This window comes from Filicampus tigris, chromosome 5, assembly GCF_054856515.1.
Source record: "Filicampus tigris isolate MCC_2025a chromosome 5, RoL_Ftig_1.0, whole genome shotgun sequence".
Taxonomy (NCBI): Eukaryota; Metazoa; Chordata; class Actinopteri; order Syngnathiformes; family Syngnathidae; genus Filicampus; species Filicampus tigris.
In genome coordinates, this window is record NC_141221.1 from 3,361,328 (window position 1) to 3,387,935 (window position 26,608).

The 26,608-nt window shown below is 46.7% G+C and overlaps 1 protein-coding gene across 3 annotated transcripts in view; it reads right to left on the reverse strand.

Moving 5' to 3' along the window:
• Window positions 1-790: 790 nt before the first annotated feature.
• The window catches only part of fam222aa (family with sequence similarity 222 member Aa), a 109,028-nt gene continuing 83,210 nt past the window's right edge, over window positions 791-26,608 (reverse strand). For 2 of the 3 annotated variants that reach the window (XM_086031867.1, XM_086031866.1), the window contains exons 2-3: window positions 25,029-25,171; window positions 791-4,967 (exon numbers count right to left, since the gene is read on the reverse strand). In XM_086031867.1, coding sequence (XP_085887993.1) covers window positions 3,469-4,967; window positions 25,029-25,125 — 1,596 coding nt within the window. In that variant the 5' untranslated portion in view covers window positions 25,126-25,171 and the 3' untranslated portion in view covers window positions 791-3,468. Of the gene's footprint in view, window positions 4,968-11,427; window positions 11,519-25,028; window positions 25,172-26,608 lie in introns of those variants that run through there. The other variant, XM_086031868.1, reaches the window with a different exon arrangement.

The following is a 26,608-nucleotide window of genomic DNA, read 5'->3' on the forward strand; positions in this document are numbered from 1 at the left end:
GGCCATCAGGCAGGACCGCAATGACAGTGGAGGGTCTATTAACACCATAAAGTCACATTTTAAGGCTCATAGTTAAGATTTAGGTTGGCTGTCAACATATTTGCTTTTTTTATTTGGGTGGGTGAGAGGGACCCATCACATTGTCAGGATTCAACACTTTTTTTGTATTGTTATTATTAAGTACAGTACAGCATTTAGATTCTTTAAAGACGGAAGTCAACCCAAACATAATTTTTTCAAGAATATGTTCTATGCAAGCCCACTAGTTGAAACAAAGCATTCTGATAAATGTTGCGTTCGTGGAATAAGAGTTCATCCACTCGTTTTAGCCATCGGTGGGGGCGGCCATTTTGTCACTTTTGTCGACTGAAAATGACATCACAACTGCTCAGGGCTCAGGGAACGACCAATCGCGGCTGACCTGTTTTCTGAAGCTGAGCCATGATTGGTCATTACCTGAGCCCTGAGGAGTTGTGATGTCATTTTCAGTCGACAGAAGTGACAAAATGGCCGCCCCATTTGATGGCTTAAAATTTTGCTGCTCAACTCATATTCCACAAACGCAATATGAATCGGAATGCCGTGTTTCAACTAGTGGCCCTGCATAGAACATATTCTTGGAAAAAATATGTTTGGGTTGATTTCCTGTTTAAGGATTCAAGAAGACAACTTTAAAGTTTTTCAACATCACTCGTCAAGCCTCTGCTTGAGGTGCCGCAGGGTCCGACTTCCCGCTGACATCTAAAGGACATGTAGGTTTAGAAAATAATGACAGACGTCAAAGCCAAGATGTGGCCTCTGGATATATTCTTAAAGAAATTTATTTTACACCTCAAAACAAAACAAAAAAAAAAAAGGATAGGGATTAGGGATGTAGTACATTGGGAATGTATTGACAACTGTAGTTTACATTTTTTTTTTTTTTTGGTGTAAGCTCAGAGAAAAAAAATGTTCATACAGTCATAATAATTGCACTTCATAAATCTAGACTGATGCCAGTATTTCCCCACAACAAAGCTCCGGCTCTCACTTTATTTAATAAATTGAATTTAGCATTGAAATTCCACTGACAAAAGAAATGCTAATCAAGACCACTGGTCTGCTGCACTGATCCAATTTTTCTCTTTCACTTGAATCCCACAAGGCAAAAATACATCGCAGTAATTTAAGTGCAGTACATTCAAGAGAATCTCACAGTCATAATAAATATTTCACCGCTCTGAATCATCTAGTTAAGACTGGCCCGGGCTAAATACATCCCAACCGGAGGCCAAAATGAACAAGGAAAAGCAATGACCCGCGTCTCATTTCATCTGATGCCAGATGAGAGCAAACGATTGTTTTCCTTTTTTATTTGCAAGAGGACTCGAATCGTACCTCCCAAAAGAGGACTTGCTGCTATCCCAGCTTCCTCTATCGCTATGATGACACCTGACAAAGAAGGCAGATGTGACAGTTTCACATATTCAAGACGCTAAGTCCTCCATTAAATAGGAAGCGAGATCAGCAAAAGAATTCCTGTACATGACTCAGATATGGTTTCATGGGTACTGTGATCGAAAACTCCAAATGACACATGGGAAAATAAAAAGTCTGAGGCTTTTGAAGAGCTAAAATGCACGTGCGTGTGCACACGCACGCACACAATCGTGTGACGCGCACGTACATGTATCATTATGACGATAACCTCGCAATTCACATTGTTCACCGTAACATTTCTTTTTCTGCCTTATGTTCTTTTCAAATAAGTGTTTCAAGATTTCTTGTTATGAAGGAGTATTAGGAGGACACCGAAAGGAAATGGAAAATCGTGAGGAAAAAGTTATTTATGAAGATAAATGTTTACGTTTTCTCAACAAAAGAATTCTTAACTTTATAAAAAAAAAATTGAAAATGAAATAGTTTTGAATAAAAAAATGTTTTTGATGAGTGAATATGAAAACTCCCATGCCGTTGTCCCACCCGCCACATTATTCAGGTAATATCATAAATATTTGTTGACTTTGTTGGCAATTAAAAAAAAAAAAAATATATATATATATATATATATATATATATATAAAATTTTCACAACATTATAACTTTATTCTCATAGGATAATTGTTTTCTTTTCTGTGTAGGCCTAATACTCCTTCGTAATTGCACAGGGTGGGTGAAAAGGTGGCTAGGCCTTATAAATATATAAATAGCTTTCAGAATTTGTAGTAGCGCTGAAGTTGTTTTGAAAACATTTTCTTTAAACAGACACTGCAAACACTAATGGGGGTTTCGTATTGTGTTCTTTCCCCATTGTCTTCATTTCTTTTCCAGATGGCCAGTTACTGTCTGCCGGTTTGTTGTTTTGACTCCACTTACTGCATGTTGAAATATGATTTACTTGTATGTGTGTAATAAAGACCATGTATCATTTGATTTAAAAAAACAAAAAAAAAAACAAACAACTGATTATATGACCATTTTTTTAATGCCTTGTTACTTTTCACCCACCCCGTATAGATTCCAGTGTCGGTTAGGAAAACGAGCAGGTTCTTACAGAACCGAAGCAGTGACGATGCCTCCAAACGGGACACAAGAAACTGCAACATTTGCTTGCAAAGGAGTATTTCAATCATAAGAACCAAGTGGAAAGAACGAAGCATCAAAGACACTTTCCCCCATAGCAGCCAATGCATGTAATATACCTACAAATATATAAAACAACATAAAATAGGTTCAAGTTTTTCAAGTTTCTTAAATATATCATCATATCCAAACTACCCAATTCCAAAACTTCAAAGTTAACAAGATTCAAGCAGTGCAATTTATGGATCAATTATAACAGCAATAACCATTAATAATGCAGTATCCTTTCCTATTCAGACTTGATGATTCTTGTGCAGAACACTCGAGTCGCGGCTATAATTTCACCGAGTCTGCCTTCATCCATCCGCATGTGGTTTTGGATGGTGGGAGCAGCCCTAAACTTTGGTCCTCAGAAGACCGTTTACTTCAGTGACAACCTACACAGTAGCTTCTTCAGTCTTAGCATTTGAAGCGGGGGTACAAGTGGCGTATGCGCTTCGTGTCAAGCTATGAAAACCAAAAAAGAGAGAGAAAAGTGAAAAGTTCGGGCAAGCCAAACGCCAGCGACATCAACGGAAAAAGACAAATAAAATCAATGCAAAATTCCTATTGGCAAACTGCGCAATGGATCATCCGGAGAATCTTCGAATCCCTTTCCTCCCCCACTTGCGATCGCTACCGCCTTTTCTTATTTGGAATTCTCATCGCCTGGCTCGAAAACCACCGTGGATTGGGGTCACGCGACACGACAACAGCTCTTCTCGCCAAGCTCGCGCGCACCCGTTAAAGCCCATCTTCGCCCGCGCAAAACTGGATCCGTCCTTTTGACTCGAGAGATTTTTTTTTTTTTTGTTTCGTTTTGTTTTGACAAACTCGCAACTTGATTCTCGCCATTCTGCCGCGCCTCTATCTGTAAACGGGGAGGCGGATGTGCGCGTGCTGGTGGTCCAACAGACGTGGCACCGACACAGTCTCGTAGCCTTTGCCCAGCATCTGCTCCTTGATGCACGGCGGGTGGATGTCGTTGATCAGGTATTCCAGAGACTGCAAGCTGCTGCTCAACACTGACGTGTTGCACAAACTCTTGCTGGGCAGGCTGCAACACAGGCGGCCTCCGCTGTCGATGGCGGGGTGATGATGATGGTGGTGGTGGTGGTGGTGGTGATGGTGATAAGGATGGTGCGGGTAGCCCGCCTCTCTGTGGCCGGTGGCCGACCCGCCCGCGGAGGAGACCGCGAGCTCCTGGGGGTTGTAGCAGTCACTATCGGGTGTCACCAGGACACTGTTCCACGGGGGGGCAAAGTACTGACCCACTGAGAAATTGCCATGCATGCCCACGCAGTTCAACGGGGAGGAGCTCACTTTTTCCAGCCCGCCTCCGCCGCTCGCCGTCAGGTGGTAAGGTCTGGATGAGGACGAGGAGACTTGCCCCGCCATGATCCCGCCCACGGGAATGCAGCTTTCGGGGGACTTGCTGACGGCCCCGCCCCCTCCGCTGCCCCCGCTGTACATTCGGAGTACTGCATGCTGCTGCTGCTGCTGCTGCTGCTGCTGTTGCTGCTGCTGCTGCTGCTGCTGCTGCTGCTGCTGCTGCTTCTGCCAGAGGATGTAGTCCATACCGTCGGCGTAAACCCCGCTCTTGACCGCCTCAGCGTTTTGAGCCGGCAGCCCCGCACCCGTGTACACCATGTTGGCCTGCGGGCCGATTCCCACCACGTAACCTGCGCCTGAAGAGCTAGAGGAGATCCCCATGACAGTGGTGCCCTGCTTGGAGGGACTGCAATTGGAGGGTGGCGCCCCTTGACACACCTGCTGCAGAGCCTGTGCTTGGCAATGCTGGTTGATCTGGTAAATGATGCTCTGGATGGAGGGGAGGTTGGACTGTGCGGGGAGAGCCAGGCCCCGCCCCCCCGTTACAGGGATCACCGAGCCAGCTACAGTGACGTTGGGGGGCACCGACAACCCAGGGCCCTCCGGAGGCTTCGTGGACCCTGTTTGATATGCCAATAGGCTGGGGCCAGTGACTAAAGTGCTACTACTAGGTGGGTATGGCGCAACGGCAATGTGGGCCGGAGAGAGCTTAGTCCGTCTGCCTTCGGAGTTCTTGAGAACGCCTTTCGCCGAGACAAAGGTGGAGGTGGATGACGATGAGGGGGAGGAAGAGGACTTGACAATGGCAAGTAGGCCATGGTAGCCCCCAGTGTGGAAGTGTGGATAGGGGCTGTAGCGCTGGCCAGTGGTGTCGTATCCGTTTACAGTCCGGTTAAGGTGCTTGTGCTGGGGTACCCTGATGTTGGTCGGGAAGATCTTGATGGACAGAGGGCTGTTGGCTGTCTTCTGAGCGTAGGCATCAAGTTCCGCTGCGGTGGGGTAGCGAGGGGAATGTGTCGGCACCACCGGCTCACCTGGCGGTCAAAGAGACAGGAAAGAATGCATGAGATTCAAGTCCATGTTCACCCTTTTCACTTTTTAATGAATTGCAACTATCCAGGAGGACGACCAGAGGTGCCTTCCAACCGAAAAACAAAACAAAAAAACAAACAGCATTTGCATATTCTACTCCGGATGGTTGTTCATGTTCCATTGCAACGCTCCTCCATTAGAGATTTCTTTCCATCTTATTTGAACTCCCTTGCCGAGTGGATCTTTTCTTTTTTTTTTTTTTAAAACTCATTCTGTCAAAAGCCTGGAACCTTAGGCAGTGTTAAATCTGTTCATTGTGAAATTAATTCAAACTCTCTTTAGCAACGAATTAGGTTAGCCTAGGATACTAAGCAAGGAGGGAGTGGATCAAAGCTTTTTTTTTTAATTGGAATGGCACGTTTGAGAATTCGAAGTGGTTCAGTCCAGTATATGAAGAGGCCCGGTTCTAACATCTCTGGCAGGGGTCACCAACTCCGGTCCTGGAGGGCAACTAACTATTCTGCATGTTTTCCGTCCCTCCCTGCTGCAACGCACCTGAATCAAATGATCGGTCTGGAGGACTGGAGTTGGTGACCCCTGATCTATGGTGTGTCAATCAGGCGCAGGTTCGTCTTTGTGTGCCCTGCGATTGGCTGGCAACCAGTTCGGGGTGTACCCCGCCTACTTCCCGAAAGACAGCTGGGATAGGCTCAAGCATGGCCGTGACCCTCATGAGGACAAGCGGTTCGGATAACGGATGGATGGATTCATAGGGTTAACAAAATATTTGTCACCACGGCAAATTATAACCATAAAAATGTGAGAGGCTTGAAGAAAAAAACCCCTGACTGTAATAAAACAGAAATTGCCACAATTAAACACAAACAAACTACCATTATAACAACGAGAAACCTGCGCTATGTACAGCCTCCCAGAAAAACAAAGTATGCAAAAGCCTCTACGGCGAAACGCGCTGTGGTGTTTGCAATCTGAAACTCTCCAATCCCAGAAATTCAATTCAGCAGCGAAGGCGGCGACTGTGAATAGCAATGGCCCTCGTTCAATGAGGCAAAGCTCAAGGTGGCAAACAGGAAAATAGCAATTTTGAAAAAAAAAAAAAAAAAAAAAAAAAAAAAATCATGTGTCATTGTTTGGGGGCTGGTCATGAAGGTGAGGGGCCACATTGAGATTGGATTTAAACAACATTATTCAGGCAATTTCATGGCTACTTAGCTCAGTGCAACAGAAAGTGTGTGTGTGTGGGGGGGGGGGGGAGGTTGGGAGGAGAACTCAATTTACAAGAGATACATCAGCTGCCACAAATGACTTGCGATCCCTTCATAAATATATTTTTTTATGCAAAAGGCAACCAAACACACACACACGCGCGCAAACACACACACACACACACACACACACACATCAAGTGTCATGACTGTGCTGTCAGCAACCTAAAGAGTGTGTGCAGGTTGCAGACTGTGACTACGACTCACTCCATTTCCTTTCCAATTGCAAAATCATTTAAAAAAAGACTCCACAGCCAAATAGCCTCAATCCTCATTTCTGGGCTTCCATTACAGATAGCACGGGGAGTTAATTTCAACAACCCAATAGCTCTCCAACTGTGAAAATGATTAAATCTACAAGATCCATATCATAAAAGAAATACATTTGGAATTTAATGACAGAGGGGAATGACTGTGAATATCCTGAGCTGGATTTAGTGCATGACCTATTCCAGTGCCATTCCTCCGTCTAATTCAGAAATTCTTCGCTTTAGCTGTCTTGCTTTCACAGCTAAATCTTGTTTTGTTTTTGTTTTTTTTTAACCATGGTGATCATGAATCTAAAAGTGAGTATGAGTGTAAAAGATAGCGCCATCCGATGGGGCGGAGTTCAGTGCGCCGGGGCGGCTCAGCTTCGACCTCGCCAACCTTGATGAGGCGCCGCTCAGCTTCCCCGGCGACGTCGCTGCCAGACGCTTTGATGCTCTCACTCGCGGTGGAAAACTGACAAGACTTGTTTGCTTTGCTCTGAAGAGGAAAAAACACGCTCATTTCAAAGCCCATCGCTGGTCCACATGCAAATGGAAAAGGCAGCATTTTTTTTTTTTTTTTTTTTTTTCTGATGAGGGAAAAAAAAACATCTTTGATCACCACATGGTCCAAATGAGGAAAGATTCTTGGCTTTCAGGCATATCAAGGGCCTTGTGTCCTGCCGCCCTGACAAGCCCCCAGATGCATTATGCCCATCATTCCACCTAATTACTGCCACATGAAGAGGAAAAAAACTATTAAAAAACAGCCAGAAATTCATTAAAGGGTGGCTAATTCTTTTCCCTCTCACACACTGGGTCCATATTTTCCATGGCCGAGCTTGCGTTTCTTCAAAAAGTGAGCATAAAGCCTTCTCCCGCCGTCTTTTCCCAGCCTGGCCCTTGTTTGTCAATAGGCAGAGACTTTGGCACGCCAACCTGGCATCAAAGGGCTTCACACTTCACGGGCCACAGGGATTAGAGGCCTTTCAGGCCTACAAAACCCATCTCGGCTCCACAAAGGCTTCCGGTTATTAGAAATCACAGGCATAAAGGAAAAAGAGGGGGGGTGCAAATGAGCATCTGGAGGCTTCTGATTCGAGCGTCTTTTTTTTCTTCTTCTTTCCTTTTTAAAGGGGGAAGTCAACGCAAACATTTTTTTTTTCAAGAATATGTTCTATGCAGGCCCACTAGTTGAAACAGGGCATTCTGATAAATATTGCGTTTGTAGAATAAGTGTTAATGCACTCGTTTTTAGCCATCTCAGGGGGCGGCCATTTTGTCTTCTGTCGACTGAAAATGACATCACAACAAGCGCACAACGACCAATCACGGCTCAGATTCAGAAAACAGGTCAGCCGTGATGTCATTTTCAGTCGACAGAAGACAAAATGGCCGCCCCCGGAGATGGCTAAAAATGAGTGCATTTTGCTGCTTAACTTATATTCCACACACACAAACATGGGAACATATACTTGAAAAAAAATTTTTTGCGTTGACTTCCGCTTTAAGATGTTATTTCCCAGAGCGGAGTTCATAGTGTTTGCCCAAACATCTTTTTTTCAAGAATATGTTCCCAGCAGGCCCACTAGTTGAAACACGGCATTTTGATTCATTTTGCGTTTGTGGAATATAAGTCATCAGTAAAATGCACTCGTTTTTAGCCGATTCGGAAAACAGGTCAGCCGCGATTGGTCGTTGTGAGCACTTGTGATGTCATTTTCAGTGGACAGAAGACAAAATGGCCGCCCCCAGAGATGGCTAAAAATGAGTGCATTTTGCTGCTTAACTTATATTCCACAAACGCAAAATTCATCTAGTTTCAACTAGTGCGCCTGCTGGGAACATATTCTAAAAAAAAATATGTTTAGGTTGACTTTTAAGTAGGCTTTTAAGTAGAATGGCAGAAATTTGACAGCAAACTTGAATACAATTAGCATGGGCCATAATGTTGCTGGCCTACACGGTTTGATACACCGGCACATGTTTTTTTTTCTTCAGAAGCAGGAAGTCTGTTCGACCGTGTGACTTATTGGTTTAGCTTGCGGGCAGATCCACGCTAAGAGCAGCAGCATACAGTACAGATGGTGCTTGCTGATAAAAAAAAAAAAAAAAAAAAAAAAAAAAAATGAAAAAAACCCTCCAAGGCAGCTTGCATCTCCTTAGTGTGCACCCTCACCTCCTCGCAAGGTAGGTGCTTTCCTGCACCTGTGCTCACGCCTCGGCGCGCTTGCGCATGCAAATACCACGCGCGAAAGCCGAAAAACAAGACACGCAAACCACACACACACACACGCACACGCACATAAACCCGCATCTGCACTTGTGTGTCTCGTTTGACATCAGTGAAGCATGTTGTTATCCCCTGCTCTGCGCTCTCTCATGAAATGTAGGGCAGGGACAACAACAGGTGCCTGTGCCGGCGACAGCCTGCGATGCCTCCTGGGCTAAATGCTTCACACTCGCTTCATTTCGACATGCGACAGCCTTGTAAGGATTAATTATTTCCCCCGAGGATGCAAGAATATGCGTTTCCCCCCCCCCCCCTTTCCGGGGACGATGTGCATTCACGAGCGCATGAAATACAGTAAAGGGGGGCCAATCTGAGCAAGGAGTAAGAAACTTGAAAAGAAAGGTAAATAAAGGATGCGATTGGGCTGCATAGGCGATGAGCTAAAAGTGCAAGGCAGACATGCATTTATTAGGAGCGATCACGTGCTGGGGAGCTGAGATGGCAGGGAGGCAATTAAAGGGCTGACCTTCGTCCTTAATAATCCGGGGCCTGGCACACAATGCCCGTGTGTCAGGGCAGCACATCTCTAAATGCCACCCCTCATTAGCGCGATGCACGCGGCGAGGGAGGCTATTTGTGCAGCGCGCTAACTCGGCGGCGGTCAGACAGGCACCGAGAGCAGGCGTGGCGTGACGCGGCGGCGTGGGCCACTGATATGATCTGGAAAAAGCCATTCCGCTGGGGAGGGGGCGGCCACTCTCGTTTCTCTCTATTTTTGATTGGCACGAAGCTCCCCGAGCGCAACGTCCTTGGTGTACGCGGTGCTGTCACCGTGATTGCTTGTGTGTGCGCACGCGCGCGCGCGCGCGTGTGTGTTTGGAGAAGGGGGTGCTCGATTCTTAACACTCAATTAACACTTCTTTAATTAGCCAGCAGTACATTTTGAATTCTGATGAACTAATTTTCTCGGTGCGTGTGTGCAGGGGGGAGGCCTGCTAAAGACGAGGTCCATTGGGTACAAAACAGCAATAAAGAGGGAACTGGTTAGATTAGACTGTAAAAAAAAAAAAAGAAAAAAGAAAAAAAGAACCCATTAAATTCTGAGCACTTCTTTCGAGTGAGGGGTCAAACTTTGTTGATCACACCAAGGCAAAAGCAGATGGGGAGTGTGAGAAGAGAGCGGGAGGCAGGTAGGGGAGACGTGTAAGAGCGTAGCGTCAAATCCAGACGACCGCGAGAACGCTTTGCATTCTAATTAAGAGGTTTAAATGAACAAGCAAAGGAAAAAAAAAAAAAAAAGTCTTTGAGAACTACCTAAAGTGCCCTCTCACTCCAAATGATTGAAGTTCGGAGTGTTCTACAATTAGAGAAGAGTTTCTTCTTATAAGTGAAAAAAAATAGCACGACATCAAAAAGCTCTCAGCATTTCCTTCCTCACTTGTGCAAAGCCGATATCTCCACACACTTTGATCCCAGCGGACCATGTAGTCAGGTCAGCGGGTGGGGGGGGGGGATGGGGGGGCGAAATTGCTTGCCTAGATGGAGGGAGAAGAGTGTTTGGTTGACTTGCAATTAAGGCAGAGATAAGAAGTGGGAATGGCTAACAGCACTCTATTGGGAGAAATGATGGCTACCTCTAATAATAATCGATTAATCAAGAATTTTGTCGATTTTGGGCGATAACTGCGCCTTGAAGCTGTTGAGGCAAAGTGGAACTTGCAACCAGCTGAGACGCAGTTGATTCAGTCTCAACTGGTTTGCTGCACAAGCTCTGTGATTTTCAGCAAACAGCCGAATACACTTTGTAACAGCCGCTTGGTGCAACTCTGCTCTGGTCGCATCACCTCCCACTGATTCTGCATCATGGTCAGTTGGATTAGAGCAGGGGTGCCCACACGTTTTCAGCCTGAGAGCTACTTACGACATGACCGAGTCAAAGTCATCCACCACCTACTAAAAATGCAAAACACATTATTTATAAATATATTGAGAATTAATTTTTCATAAGGACCCTATATGCCGGTGCACCTTGCATGACTGCATCAACCTATATAGCACAATACAACAACAAAAAATATGTTTTGTAATTACCTTACTCTGATGACTTGCACTGAATGGAATCAGAAAAGGGACGCATAGTCCGGACAGGAGCTGCTGATAGGCAGCCTCAAGCAGATTTGCAGCAACAACTATCCGCCCATTCGCTAAAACAAGTCAACTTTTTTGCACACTATGCTAATGCTAACAATATTGCTGTCTTGGTAAAGTTCAAGAACTGCGAAAAAAAACAAAAAACTAGCTGTTGGCAACAAACCCCAAATCGGTTCCGAGCCGTCGAGAATCGCTGATTTTAAGGACTGCTAAGAGTGAATATGGATAGGTGAAATTTCTGCATTTCATTCCATCACAAAACGAATCGTAGTTGCGTGTCACAAGAATGACTTTTTAAAATATGTCCTTTTACGGCTAAAGCATGTCCCGGACTCCTAAAAAAACAAAAAAAAAAAAAAAGAAGTTGATTGCAACTAAGGAAGTGTTTCCCTGAAATAACGCTTCACCTGCAACTATTGTTTCGCATTTGGCCAATAGGATCATGATCTGTATGACGCTCCGGCCCCCGCCACATTTGCTGCCGGGGGGGCGGAGGGGTGGTGGGGCTGCATGGGCGTCGTGCGGCATCCTGAACAATACCTGCCTTGTGCTAATGGAGGTGTCATCTGGCACAGGCCTGATTAGTCAGCGATTACAGCCAGACCTCAATTGGCGTGACAACTGCCGCAAACACAATAGGCCTTGATAGAGCCAGCTGTTTGGTCCTCTGCAATTAACCCCACATCCCACTCGTCTCCGGCAGCGCACCGCCTCTAATTGACTATTGCGTATACAAAGCAAAGGCTGCGGGGCCAGACCCCCTGGACGCAGCCCCCCAACCCCCCCCCCTCCACCCCTCTGCTGCGAAGGAGATGATAATAATAGCGGCGTCCCGCGGACTGGGCCGCCAGTCAATCAAAGCCTCAGTGTGCCCCACAGGAGCTTCCTGATGAGCGAGAGAGCAGAGGAAGCACATGTATGAGGCCGTGCTAGAGCGCCCTCCTTGGAGTGCGGCGGGAAGGGGGGGGCAGGTGGGGTGCTTATCATGTGCCGGTAGGGAGGGGTGAAGAAGACAAGTTGAATATGCCTTCAGTCAAAGTACTAATCAATTCAAGTGCATGCGAGGAAACCCCGCTGCTCGCTACATATCGAAAAAGCCATTTTTGGGAGCACTCAACTCTCCCTGTGTTCATCTCAAGGTTGATTTACTGGGCAATGCGGGAAGAAGAAAAAAAAAAAAAAAAAAAAAAAATGTAGGCAATTATTTGTCAGGCCTGTGTTATCTATAATTGCAAAGATAAAAATCAAACCGCAATGATTTCTCTGTGGATAGAGCTGTCTGAATTCACAGCTGCTTGTGTCATCATAATCTTCAAACAAATGCATTGTCTGCACCTAACTCCACTCTGCCCGCGCTCAGTCGGGAATATTTATTATTGAGGAAGCTGAATTATCGATGGAATGTTTCAGGCGCGCACCTAATAAGAGGAGCATAAAGCATGTTATGCGAATGCATCTCAGTGTGGATGAAAAGGGAAGTTATTTTCCAGAAAGGGGGTGTGGCACTGTAAGCAGATGCGTTCTTTCCGACCACGCCAACATGTTGCAAAGGGCAAAGAGGATCGTGACAAAATTGAAAGGACTCGCACACTGATCCCTCGCAAGCACGCACACAGCGCACAATGTCAACAATTTAGGATTTAGTCATTAAAAGACTTTTTTTTTTTTTTTTTTTTGGGGTTTGTTTCAATCTCGGACCAAACGTCCAAATCTAATCTTTCATTTCATTGAAGCCACTCTGATCTCAGATGTAATCTATTTCCTGCACAGGCAGAGAGGAGAGGAAAACAAAGCAAACTGGGAGCCTAATTATGGCTCTCCTTACACGAGGTCATTGACTTGGCCTGCAGAGAAATGGCCCACATGAATACTGCACACATTGCCAAGGAGAGGAGGTCTGCAGGTATTGTACACCTGCGAGTGAGCTGTTGGTTAAGTTCTACACAGATGCTTAGCTCCCCCTGAATCTAAAAAAGAAAACAATTTAAAATTGTTTTCGGACAATATACTTCCAACTTTGAGGGGAAGGCTCATTTCTGTTCCCGGGCCATGTTCATGATTGGATGAGTTTGTTGTGGAAGCACTTGACTCAGCCCTGACCTCAAACCTTGAAAAAAAAAAAATCCCCAAACACACTCCAATGTCTTGTTGACAGTCTTGCCTATTTATCAAGGACAAGGCACCAAGCCAGCTCATTAATTTATACAAGTTCCCTTTGAAGACTAGAGAAACCACTAGGATGCTCCCATGTTTACATTTTCTCTCTTGAATTGATCTCTGAAGCCAGATGTCACCCCATCAGCCACGAAAATTAATTAGCTGGGTTGATGTGGCAACCTCGTGGACTTTCCGGACTGACCTGCCCTTTATGGGAAGTCAGGAAAATTACTGGGCAACGACTCCTCTGGCTCGCACGTCCCCCTTGTTTGGGAATTACCGATAACCTTCCAAAGATAAATACAGAACGCGCTCGCTCAAGCTAAAAGTCCAGAGGATTAGAGGAGGAAAAACAGGTGGATCCAAAGAGGGACAAATCTCAGCTGACATCACGGCGCGGTTGCCCTCGCTGACCCCAAAAAGCTTAGCAATTACAAACAGTGGAAGTGGAAATTCCTCCTTCGTGTCTCTTGATCGTCTCAGTTCTCTCTTTCTGTTTTCATCCCTCTTGCCTCCCTCTATCTATCTCTTCTCTCCTTCAGAACCCCAATCCCCCCCCCCCCCCCCCTTGTCTCTCCAGGCGCCCTCCCCTCTCCTCTGTCTTTTCCATCTTTCACATCTGAGTAAGTGAGTTTCATCTGGGGTGCTTGCCGGGCGAAATCACCCCAGGGTGAACACTTTATTATCTGTAGTCAAAGCGTCACCGCAAATACCATTCTACACACACAAGTGTCACTTTCCATTTGTGCACACTCTGGCTGCATTAGCGGAGCCTAGCCGGGGCCCAGGGCCTTGTGTCTCCAGCAGAAGAAAGCTAACAGCGTGGGAAAAGCACTCGTCCTGCATTCCTGCCCCATTGACACCGGCGGAGCCGACCCGCCGCCTCTCTCTTGGGAATTAAAAAAAAAACAAAAAAAACAAAAAAAAAACACAACAACAACAGAAAATCAGCTCGAAGCTGACAATGAGTAAGATAGCTTGCGAAATGACAAATAGTGGAGGATATTTGGGCATCTTGTGATCTTTGTTAGAATTCATGAGCTCACAGCAGGTGTGAAAGAGGGCAAAACAAAAGGAAGCCCTCGGGTTGAGGCTGCAAGGGTTAATTAGTGACGATCAAGCTAAGTGTACACTCTAAACACTCGTTGTCTGGGCCACTGTGGAATGCAGCACTCAGGTCGCGGCTTTTGTGGGACACCCGTGTACTAAATAAACAAAGGAGTAGAACACGAAAAGTGTTCACCTCAAAATACGCACTGAGCTCGGCAAAACACGAGGGTGAAATATTTAGCTGGCTTCAAGTAAGGGAGATTACAGGGGAGGTCGGCGCAAATATTTCAAATATACCATGATTTTAAATGGGCTTTTCCAACTACAAACTGCGACCAACTTCCGCTAAATTTTGACCCGTCTATCCGTCTAACCCCCCCCCCAAACAAAAAAACATGTCATATTCGAACAGATGCACTACTATGCGGTTATATTGTGTATCTACGTGATTCTGCCCAAACAGCTTTACAAAGTTTCACATCCACTTATTCAAACTTAAAACACCCAAAGGTTTATAAGTTTAAAGAGGAAGTCAACCCAAACACATTTTTTTTTTTTCAAGAACATGTTCTATGCAAGCCCCCTAGTTGAAACGGGGCATTCTGATAAATATTGCGTTTGTGGAATAAGTGTTAAACCACTTTATTAGCCATCTCTGGGGGCGGCCATTTTGTCTTCCGTCGACTGAAAATGACAGCACGACTGCTCACAACGACCAATCGCGGCTCAGATTCAGAAAACAGGTCGGCCGATACCCTGGTAAAGATGCATGATTGAATAAGCACAAGTTTAGAGAACCTCCGCTCCATGGGCCCGAATGCATAACAGAAAAGTTAATGAATGAGAAAAAATCGCGATCCGCCCAAAAGTGCTCCGTTTAATAATTAGGTCCGTCTCTAGATGCCGTTTGCCCTGCGGCCTGCCCGGGCCACCCTCATTGTGCGCACTGCACGGTCGAGAAAGAAAAGGCTTGATCAGCAAATACCCCGAGTCAGCGCCAGCAGCTGGGTGGTGGTTATGCGTTGCGACTGGCGAACCAGCCGATATTGTCATGTGCGATTAGGCCTGCGCTCGTGAGCCTGTGAACTCATTGCTGCGGCATCGGAGTCAAGCCCGCCCCCTGGTTTCCCGACAGTTGTATCTGCTGCTCCTCAGCTCCTCCTCCATGCTTTTCCCATCGAGCATTGAGCTCTGCCACTTCTCGATATAACCTCGCTAAACCCCGTGAGGAGCTTTGCTGACCTGATTAAGAGTCTTGCAACAGGTCGGAGTGATGCGATTTGAAAACAATAATTCTTTGGAGCCTTTCATCCAAAAGGGTCAGACAAAGCGGAAGCCAGCCTCTGGAAGGTTAATTTGGCACCTCTGCGGATGACAGGGTGGATGGCGGAGAACAAAGGGAGGCCAAGACAAACCGTCAGGCCACTTTATCAGGAAAGAATGAGGCGATATCAAACATGATGAGCGAAAGACGGCAAGTTTTGGATGTTAGCTTACGGTACGTCCGTCCCTTTCTTTGGGAAAATATACCAGCATCTGACAATGTTCTCTCAAAGGGCTCCGTGTACTGCCAAGGGCAGTAGCATCCGCAACACAAAAAAAAAAAAAAAAAAAACACACGCACACGGAGGTCTGGAATAAAATAACGGAGAGATAGCCATTTTAAGCACATACAAAAATAAAAAAAGGAAGCTGACCTGAGGGGGGGAAAAAAAAAAAAGGCAAAGAGGCAGAGAGTATGGAGTGGAGGGTGGAGGGGGAGTGTGTGTGTGTGTGTGGGGGGGGGGGGGGGGGGGGGGCGGAGCTGGGCATGCCTGTCAAAGCCCAGAAAGTGCTGCTGCGCAGGCCTGCAGGTAAATGGAAGAAGAAAGGCGCCTGCAGGCTGCCTGAGGCAAGCCCGGGCCCTTCTGTTCTATCATTTAAGAGACAAGTCGTTCACTGATTCCCAATTAATATTTAACATTGCACAGACAACAAGGCACTCCAATGCAATACACATGCCAGGAGGAGGAGAGGGTTGCATGGAGAGGAGCAAGACTTTGACCTTTAACAGACACTTCTATTTTGGATTTTGGAGAAGAGCAGACGCTCAGCATTGGATGCAGACTACAAATACAATCGGGCAAATGTAATCTCATGGAGCGGTCGAAATGAAGGCCGCATGTAAACACCGTGTTTCAATAGGAACGCACCCGGCTGACTTGTTTCTAATAATACAGTTCCATTAGTTAGTTACAGTACAAAAGACCTTGATTCAGCTATTTTCCATGACTCTCATTATATTATTGAGGTCTACCTAATGTACATCCACTAACACAAAGAATGAATCACGCTATTTCATAGTTTTCTTCAATGCCCAAAGCTGTGCTCTTCAGAACATGGGTAAACGCCCCATCCGCCCGTCACCTGACGAGGGTCGTCGGTCGCCAGCCAATCGCGACGAGCGACCATTCACACTCACGCTCACACCTAAGGACAATTTAGAGTACAAAAGAAAAAAAAAAAAAAAAAAACGATATTAAATATGATATTCGATTGTCACATTGTGCAGGGGCCACGTGAGTTGCCATTCATGCTTGTAATGTCAAACAATGTGAAATACAAGCAGGGAAAGAAATAGAAAAGTGGACTCGTATCTTGATCACACATACAGTCACGTCCGGGCTGCTCTTCCCGCATAATGGCTCTCTTTGCAGCGAGACCTCTTGCAACAACATAACGATCAATATTAACCGTCTGTGCGTTTCAATCAAGGCCGGGAGGTTAAACGCATGGACTTATTTATTGAAGTGGAAATAAAGGTGTGCGGCTTGTACAACAAAACCGACCTGCTCCTGTGTGCCTTTAATTAAAAACACACCTGTAGCAGGATGTGTGCATTCTACTTGTAAGGACCCATATTTCACATTTAGATATTGAAACTGCATATACAGTCATGGAAAGCACAGTAAAAACAACATTGTGCAATTTTTATGGCAGGTGCGAACACGCATGGCGCTGTTCATCTCTACCACTTGTCAACTAGGCCTGGAAGTGTCCTACCATGCCTGTCTAAAACATCTCCAATACCTCCTCAGTCACTCTGATTTACAAAGATCCAAAATGAATTTCCTGTTTAAATTTCAGTTTAGAATTGGAAGTGTCAGTGGAAGACAAACATATTCCTGAGTTACGTAAAAACTCTTCCCGCGTGCCCAGCCCGCACAACATTGCGTTTAATAATTTGGGACAGCACGCCCAAACATTGCTCTGGAAGAGGCCATACAGTGTGTTACAGGTTGTGGTGGTAAAAAAGTGGGACCCAAGTGCCGGGGAATCAGGGAGGCAAGTAAGGAGCGCAGGAAGTACTCAAAACAAATGCATTTATGTTCAAAAAATAAAACAAAAGGGCACACAAGGCATGCAAAACGAAAATATATACATAGATTATATGTAGTCCAAAAAAACTAGACACAAAGTAGTAAATCGAAACTGAGAATGGGCTAACAAACAGGAACGTGACAAGAAATGACAGGAACGCCAAAAGCAGCAATGACCTAACATAAACAGAAAGGAACCAGACAAGGAAACTGACGAGACCCCGAGAAACACCTGGACAAGACACCGGTGGTCGGAGGGAGACGTTTGGTTTGCAACAAGGGACGGGCGGCGAAAAAAAAAAAACAAGCAAGACGTGAAAAAAGCACACAAGGAATAAAACAATAAAAAAACATGACTGGCATGACTCCTGCTTGTGACTGACTCCAAGTTGTGCCCTTTTATTATTCAGGAGCAAAAAAAAAAAAAATGGCATTGTATGTCGCAATAATGTACTTTTGTGACATTTCAAAAATGGTTACACAAGTGTAAAATATCTGTTCTCCAGGTGACTTCTCATTTTTCCTAGACCTCCGTGTCATGGCTAAAGCACAGCTTTTGCCGTTTGCGCCTTGCAGACGCACTTTTTAAAAGCGGAAAATCAGCCATGGAAATTCCTCTCGGGTTTGATCAAACACAAAAGACACCATGAATTAACCATTTGAGTACAGTCCTCGAGAAGCTGCAAAATCAATTGGGTGTCAATTTAGCATGTTTGGCTGATGCAATCTTGGGTCGGTCCGTGTGGGATATCAAGCCTGTTTTTGTCGATGCAAAGCCTCGGCGAATCAGGCCCTTAGTGTGACATTTCCTGTGAGAAAGCAAAGGACTGACTGGGGACACTCTGTCCCCCTCAATCCCCGCCAGCCAACCCCCACTCTCTGGCAGGCAAAGACAGAGGGTGTTGATGCCCGCACCTGCAGGGACGCCCAAATGCCAGGCTCGCTTTGGAACCAGGAAGCTCTTTTTCAATCCAATTCCCGCTGTGAACACAGCCACAGCAGAGCCCCTCTTCCTCCAGCTCACCTCCCGTGGCAGTAAGATTGCTTCACCCCCTGCGCTCACAGCAGAAGGCAAGAGGGCAGAGTGGAGGCAAAGCTCGGCGGGTCACTACCAGCCGGAAATGATCCTCCGTGTGCCAGCGCTGAGATGGATGGCAAGAGGTTATACTAAGCATGAGGGAAGGCTGCGTGCATGCCTCCTCTTATGAATTCTCACCATTTTTCAATATGATGACCAGGCACGAGGCTCCAGGATTAACCCCCCCCCCCCCCCCCGCCCCCCCCCTCCCGGGGCTAAAGTGGGGCTTGACCGATGCAAAGTGGGTCTGAGAAAATATTTTATAAATATACTTTGATCATTTCAAATAAAACGCTGGAGGGGCTTAACTGGGGCTAGAGATCCTGTCACTTAACTGTCACTCACCTTTCACTATGAAGAATACTTCACGACCTGCTGGAATAATCGCAACGCCCATGTGGACACTCTGTAGAATTCCAAATAGGACGGTGAAAGAGGACAGTTCAGTCAGTGGGGAAAAGGTCAAGTGCATGCAGATTCCCCCCCCCCCCCCCCCCCCCCCCCTTACTCTCAATTCTGTATAGGAGCGTGAAAGTGGGCCACTGCAGCCTGTATCGAATGAAGTGAAGACTATAGAGCAAGGGTGCCCAAGTCCGGTCTTCGAGAGCGCCTAAGCAGCCTCTTTTAGTCTCCTTCTTCCAACACACCTGATTCATTCTCCAGGACCGGACTTGGGCAAGAGTATAATGCGGCAATGAGCAGGCCTGACAGGCTATGCTAACGCTAACGTTAGCATAGCCTGTTTGTTTTTGTCATTTCCAGCCGTGGTTCATACCCTTAATCGTTTACGATAGCTAAACGATGACAAATTTACTTGACCGACAAGATGTCTGGAAACCTTCTTATCTGCTTTTGCCAACGGGAAAGCAGCGAATAGCAAGTAGAGCCGCGTTGAGCCGAGTAGCTCAGGCTCAGAGTTGTTATTTCAGCAGCTATTGTAACCACCTATTAATATTCAACTGGAAAGGCTGACATCATAGCACCCCGCACAACACACTGCAGTTTTATAAACGGTCCGACTCCTCTGTCGTGTCTCTTACACCGAATTAGCTACGCACGGGTCACGGGAGGTCACTGTGTCCATGAATTCCCGCCCGCCGCACTTAGCTAAAAGCAAAGCGACCGTCCACCGTCTCTGGCTTCCCCGCCTGCAGAGAAACAAAGCTATTAGGAAGATCCCCAGGTGAACGTCCACGCTGTGTCCCGAGGCCGTGTGATTGTCTCTGTCCATCAATCTGGAGGAGGTTTCAACCTGGCTCGACATGGCATGAACCACGGATATCAGGCCTTCTGGGAACGTTTCATCTACACCTGGCTGATTGGCACGCCAGGCCTCGCGGCTGGTGTCGCAGGAGGTTAGTGCTGCATGTGCGCTCCATCTCACCTCCACTGTGTGTGTGCGTGCGTGTGTGTGTGTGTGTGAGGAAGGGCACATTTGGAAAAACAAATCTGGACTTTTATAGCAGTTGATTAAATGGATTTAACTAGGATTAAACTGTTCTTTCCAATTTGATTTCACTACACTCACACGGCTGAAATAGCCGTTATCCAAATAAAGGTTAGATAACGGGCCGGGGCGCACATTTTGAACAAATTAAAAATAATAGTCCTCTCTCCTCCAAACCTGCAGGGACACCCAGGTTTGACCACAAATCACCGCGCGATTAAACAAGCAAATGGAAAACCTGACAAAATAATATTTTGGGAAATAGCCAGATCGCACTAACTGTCATTCAAGATTGTGAAGCAGTTCTTTTTTTCTGGAGCTGACATGTAGCAGAGTAATTGGTGTCTGGGCCAGAGAGGGGGCAGGTGGTGGTTGCGGGGGCGTGGGGGGGGGGGGGGCGACTCTGTCAGTGTTAAGGCCCTGATAGACCAAAAAGACGCTGGCCAACAGTGACAGACGCTTACCCCCTGTGGCGTCCGGCCGGTTGTCGGCACGTCACGCTGGCAAAACGCACCGCAACGACAGACAGCGACGCTGACCATTAAAGTACCTTCTGCGCGTGCATAAGATGCAATACCCTTCCATACCATCGGCGGCGGTAGTCACCATTTCTCATGGTTAGAAAACTCCAACCGGAAAGCTGTTGGCCGGGGGGCGGATTATAACAACGTAAACAACGCATTCGGCTATATTCTTCGCTCACGATGAACTCCCACGCAAAGTTAACCATCACGTTCTTGACACGGTATTGTGAAATACTTACATTGTCAACCCTCGCTCTTGTACTTTTAAGACGATTAAAGCAGCGCAGGCGCGCTTCACTGTATTTTCCGCATTTGCCACTTCCCGTTGGTGCTCCGCGCGCTGATTGGCTAAGCTAACAGCCAATCAGAGTGACCGTATGTCACGACCGGCGACGCCGACTCAACACACGCAAACGCCCCCAAGACGCTTACAGACGGGTCACGACACCGCGACGGTGGCCGCCACACCAATCAGACGGCGCTTCAAGACGCCACGACGCTTCGCGACCTCCGACGTCGGTTTGGTCTATCGGGGCCTTTACTCATCACTGGAGCGGAGAGCTTCCCTCCCCTCCCCTCCTATGCTCAGCCTCCGCTCCGCTCGGACCCTCAGAGCCGCAGCGGAGGGCCGTGATGACGGAGAAGTAACGATGGGGAGGGTTGCCTCTGGCGGAGGGTATCCAGGGTCAGTTGCTTCTATTCACGCCTCTTTCCCCCCCCCGCGTGGCCTCTCTCTTTCTCTCTCTCTCTCTCTCTCTGTCTCTCTCTCGTCTGGGCACCCTCCCTCTGGGGCACAACATGATGAGAGGCACTGGCACTCCGCGGCCGTCTCTGCCTTTCATGTCTCCATCTAGGCCAGCGGTGGAGAGACGCGGAGGCGAGGACGAGGGCTACAAATGTCACCCATAAGGAGGATTTAATTAAAAATGACAGCGGCTGGCGCAGGAGAGTGCAGCCACATATGCGTGGAATTCGGACGCCGCGAAAGCAAGTGCCTGTGATTTATAATTCAAGTAATGCTCCGCACTGCCCGTTAATTCTATGACCAAAGGAAGGAAAAAAAAAAAAATATATATATATATATATATATATATATATATATATATATATATATCAAAAAGCCGCTCCTATGAAGCTAATCCAATATGATATTTTTAAGGGCAGGCGGTCAATGGCTTTCTGAAAAGCCGGCTTCTCGGAGCTCTCTCTCTCTCTCTCTCTCTCTCTCTCCCCATCTCCCTCGCCCAGGCCGCTGCCTGCTGTCTCCGCCCCGCACGGCGCTCTGCCGCGCTTCACCCCCAGCCCCCCTCGAGCCCGGGCTGTGATAATGGAAACATCCTACTCTCCGCCTCCCGTTTCTCCTGCTAAGCTCTGCGCGCTTGGGGGAAATTGATTGTCTGGCGAGCTGATCTGAACGCTTCCAGCTGATGGCAGAGCCAGTTAAGTCCTTTTTTATTGAGGGTATGAGGGATTTTTAATGGGAGTCGCATCAATGAACTGTGCAGTCGCTCGGCATCTGCATGCAGGGTCTTTTTGTAAAAGCCTCCTCACTCTCACATCATAGCCCTCTCTCACTCACTCTCTCTCTCACACACACACACACACCACGCAAACACACACGCATTTTAAACAAAGGACAGACGGAGCAAATGACACATTCCACCTCTGCTTCATTGGCAGGTAATCCACCTCCTGTATTGTCACTGACTGTGTCTGTGAGGTGAGGACTCTGGTACGGGAGCCTCCCACTGAGGGGCTGGGTCACCTTACCCGCACATGCTGGCACTGAGACCAAAAAAAAAAAAGAAATCAACCTGCCCCGTGTAGCCCATGACCATGGTCAAAACGTCTGTGCACCTTTTTTCGAGGTTGAAGCTGTGTTGTTCTTTGTTGAGGTTTAAGAAAAAAATTAAATAATTCATGCGTACAGTGGTGTCTCTACTTACGAAATTAACTGGTTCTGGAAGAAATTTCTTAAGTGGAACATTTTGTAAGTAGAGACGCGTTTTCCATGTAAATGCCCTAATCCGTTCCAAGCCCCCCGCAATATTCAGACATAAATGTTTTATAAAGCATAAAATTGCATGAAAACATGTAACAAATACATGTTACAATTGCACAATAAATGAGAGTTGTGCATAATGTAAAAAACAAAGAATAGAGAAAAGAATAGAAATGATGGTCGTTTACCTTTTAATTGCTGTCCTCATCGCTTTTTGCCCTCTTTGGTTCATGTTCTCTCTCAGAAGTGGTTTTTGCCAGGCGTTTTGTAAACAACTGATTTAATAACGTGACGACTGTCATATTCTTTCAAACAAGCGCATCCCCTTTTCATACTTTCCTATTATCTCTTGTTTTGTTTGTATGGACAAAAAAAAAAAAAACGATTTTCTCCTTTTTTTCTTTTCCTCGTTTCTAATTCACGTCAAACTATCGGAACACCTCATGGCCCGAGGGGCGAATGACGAGGACGCTGCATAGACATATAAATCTATCTACCTGTCTATCTGCACACACGGAGACATACGGAAGAGGTCCCTCTTAGCCAATGGGATGCCAGGAAGATGCTAGGCTAGGCAATGGCAGAGCAGCTATGAGTACGTTGCGTTCAGGAAACTCCGGAGCTGCGACTAGCAGCCCATACAGTATTTTTCACCTTTCGTATCCTGAAATTTCTTTCCTATTCCTTTTTTCGGTTGTGTATTGATATTTAAAATGATTTGTCTATTTTCTTTTCGGGATTATGCGTACAACTGAAAATAAACCATTCATTCATTCTTTCATTCCAAGCCATGTTTGCAAACGTAGCGTACTTAGCAACACTTTTAAGCAAGCTCATTATGAACCTCGAGTCAGTTTGTGACATACTATTTGAATGTCCGGCTTTAAGCAGGTCGAGACAGACAGTGAGAGGGAGGCCGGAAAGGGGAAGGGGGAAACGGAAGACTTTTCTATCACTTTCCTGATTTGAGTTTTGACTCCCATGAATGGAAATGAGCTAATCCTTCAAAATTGGGAAGGAATGGATGAAGATGAAGTTTTGAGGGCCTATTTATTTCTTCTTGCTTTCCGCCATCTCATTTAGTAACTCTCATTTGTGCAGATTCTCCACATGTTGTCCACGTTTCATACCTCCTTTTCTTAAGACGAAGCACTTTATTCTAAGCTCAAGATTATATCAGCTATTTATATTATTACTTGTTTATTCATTGCTTCTTTATTTTTGGAACCTTTTACCTGTATATTTGTACATATCACATTTGCACTGAATGGGGGACGCTCTCTAATCTCGTTGTACACCGAGTATAATGACAATAAAGGGCATTCTGATTCCGATTCAAACATCCATCCATCCAATTTCTCTACCCCTCATTCTCATGGGGTCACACGTGCTCTTGAGCGTGTCCCAGTTGACTTTGGGCGAGAAACGGGTACACGCCGGGCTGGTCGCCAGCCAATCGCAGGGCACAACCTCAGAACCGAGAGGTTGAGAAATGTGTGGTTTAATTACCATACTTTATAAAACCGCATCAGGCAGCACAGAGGAAGTCCGTCCCTCTCCCTCCCCAGCAACCTGACCCCGAATAAGTGCAAGACGGATGGACGAATGGCTTTTGTTTATCTGATTTCAACGCACCTTTAGTGAAAAAATTTTTGTGAAAGAAACCGTTCATTCAAGCACATTAAAGAACTTTATCACAAAATACTTTTGAATCATATTCACATGCTTTTTGAAAGCCGTGCACATTGTCCCACTTCTGAAGAGACCCGTAACTTGTTGTCTCTCAGATGCCTCTCTTCTCTATTAATCACTTCGGAATGGCTTGCCTTGCAAAACAAAACAACTGCTAAGTTGTCATTAAGAGGCGGATGCTTGTCGACGTTATCACAAATTAGCACTCGTTAAAAACTGATGTCAAAAGCTTCAACTCGAATCAAGATCCAATCAATCCACTAGATGTCTGATTGCTACAGCTGCAAAGTGGCTGCAACTCGTCGAGGCAACTCCGCATCAACTCATCTTTGTCCCCTTTGCGCCATTTTGTGAGCGGACACCGCCGGGTGGTGCTGGGGGGGGGGGGCCGACACAGCAGCTGTCGTGCTTTACAGGCGGCCCCGACCAGACACTGTAAATGTTTACAGACCCCCTCAGGGTCACGCGGGGCCACGAGGCACGTTAAAACACTGTCTGCTCAGCCCTGTTGACACGACCGCACAATCAGCGCGGCTAAACAGTCCCGCTCACAATGATGCGCCAAACAACACAACACAACGGCCTGTAAAGTGCACATTTGCCCGTCCGGCTGTTTGGAATTCCTCCGAGAAAAGCGAGGCCATCATGCTGACACAAACGGCACAAACCGGAAAGTCTATTTTACGGTCACTTATTTACAGTCGGGGGTTAGCGCTCCGTTTCCATTGTTGGCCCTGACTGATTAACTGAGGCTTATGTGGACACGGTGTACACATTCCGACTCCAGCCACCCGATTGCCGGCCCCCCGCCGCCCCCGGCGTTTTGGCGAACTCACATTTGCGTCCCAGGCCTTGCGGCGGCTCCACGCTCTTGCCGGCACACGCCGGGTGCTGGGGTGGAGGGTTCTGCCTCCTCTGCAGACAGGCCAGCATGGCGAGGCGGGCACGGTACGACAGCCGGGGGAGTTCTGAGGCCAACCTGGAGTGCACAAACACAAAGTGGAGTGAAATCAAATCAGCGGGGTTTGAGGTCAAAGCTCGCATCCGCTCTCCTGATGGCATGCGGCTACGTAACCAAACCAGGCTCTGTTTCTCGCCCAGTATGCATTTGGGAGAGCTTGCCTGCATTTCGAGGCTTCCGCGCCGCGCGTGTCCGACCGATAAACACACGCCCGGCGCCGGGGGCCTGCTCGGCCGACCCCGGCTCGTCGCACGGCGTCGCTCCACACAGCTAGTCGGGCATATCTCCTGCCTATGAAGCCCCGGCTCACAACAAACACACACGTTGCAGCACTTTAGCACATTCCTCTCAGTGCAGCGTGCACATGGTGATTGATGGCGTTATCTATGGACAGGCGGAGGGAGAAAAAAAAAAAAAAAAAAAACAGCAGTCTGACTGCTAAGCTTAGCATGCAGCAACACTGGGGGGCTGTCAAGGAGGGCCTTGGGGGACCAACTGGTGTCTGCATGTATGTGGTGTTGTGTGTGTCTTTGAGCAAATGCAGTGGCGAGGGCGGGGGGGGGGACGGGGGGGGCCTAGACTGCCAACCGTACATCACGGCCAGTGACGGCGCTAATCAATCTCCCTCCGGGCGATAAATCTGTAGCTCCGCTCTCTCTTTTCCCCTACAACCACCTTCACTCAGGAAAAGTGAGGCTGCTAGTTTCCACTGAAAAAGCCCAAAACGGAATACGTACACCGGTAATCACCATGCGGGCACATGGATTAGGATACGTAGATTGAAAGTTGTCCTCCCCTCTTTGAAACTTCCACTCTTCTGGGTAGACTTTGTACAAGATTTTGGAGTGTGTCTTTGGGGGATTTAAAAAAAACAAAAAAAACAAAAAAACGTTTGTGAGCTCTCATTTACAATCTAGATCACCCCACCCTAAGGCGTTTGAGGTCAAGTTTTTCCCACACCAAAGTCATCCAAGCGTACCTTTATGAACCTTGCTTTACGCTTTCTTTCTACTAAGTCAGATGCAAATAATTGCCCGAAATGATTTGGTAAGAAGGAAAATTAACATGCGGCGAGAAGCAAAAGGTCTAGCTTGACCACCGATCGAATGTTTGATCAGGACTGTTGTTTATGTACTGTATAAACTGCTCCCTCGCCAAAAAACGCAATAATCTCGCAACGTAGAGCGCATCATTCACAAGTCACAGTTTCACAATAGTAACTGATTACAAGTTGTCCAGTTGGATTATGTGCCAGATGAGGACAGTTAAAGTCAAACCACCGACGTCCTCAAAGTGTTCCTGCATGATAAGGATTGATATTCCCTCACCCAGCAGAATTTTTTGTTTTTGGTTTCCAGGGAACAGGCACTCGCACCGTAAAACATTGGCAAAGTCCACTCACGCCTAGCATGCATGCTGTGCCTGCCTATAAAAGAATTGTGGCCTCCATATTAA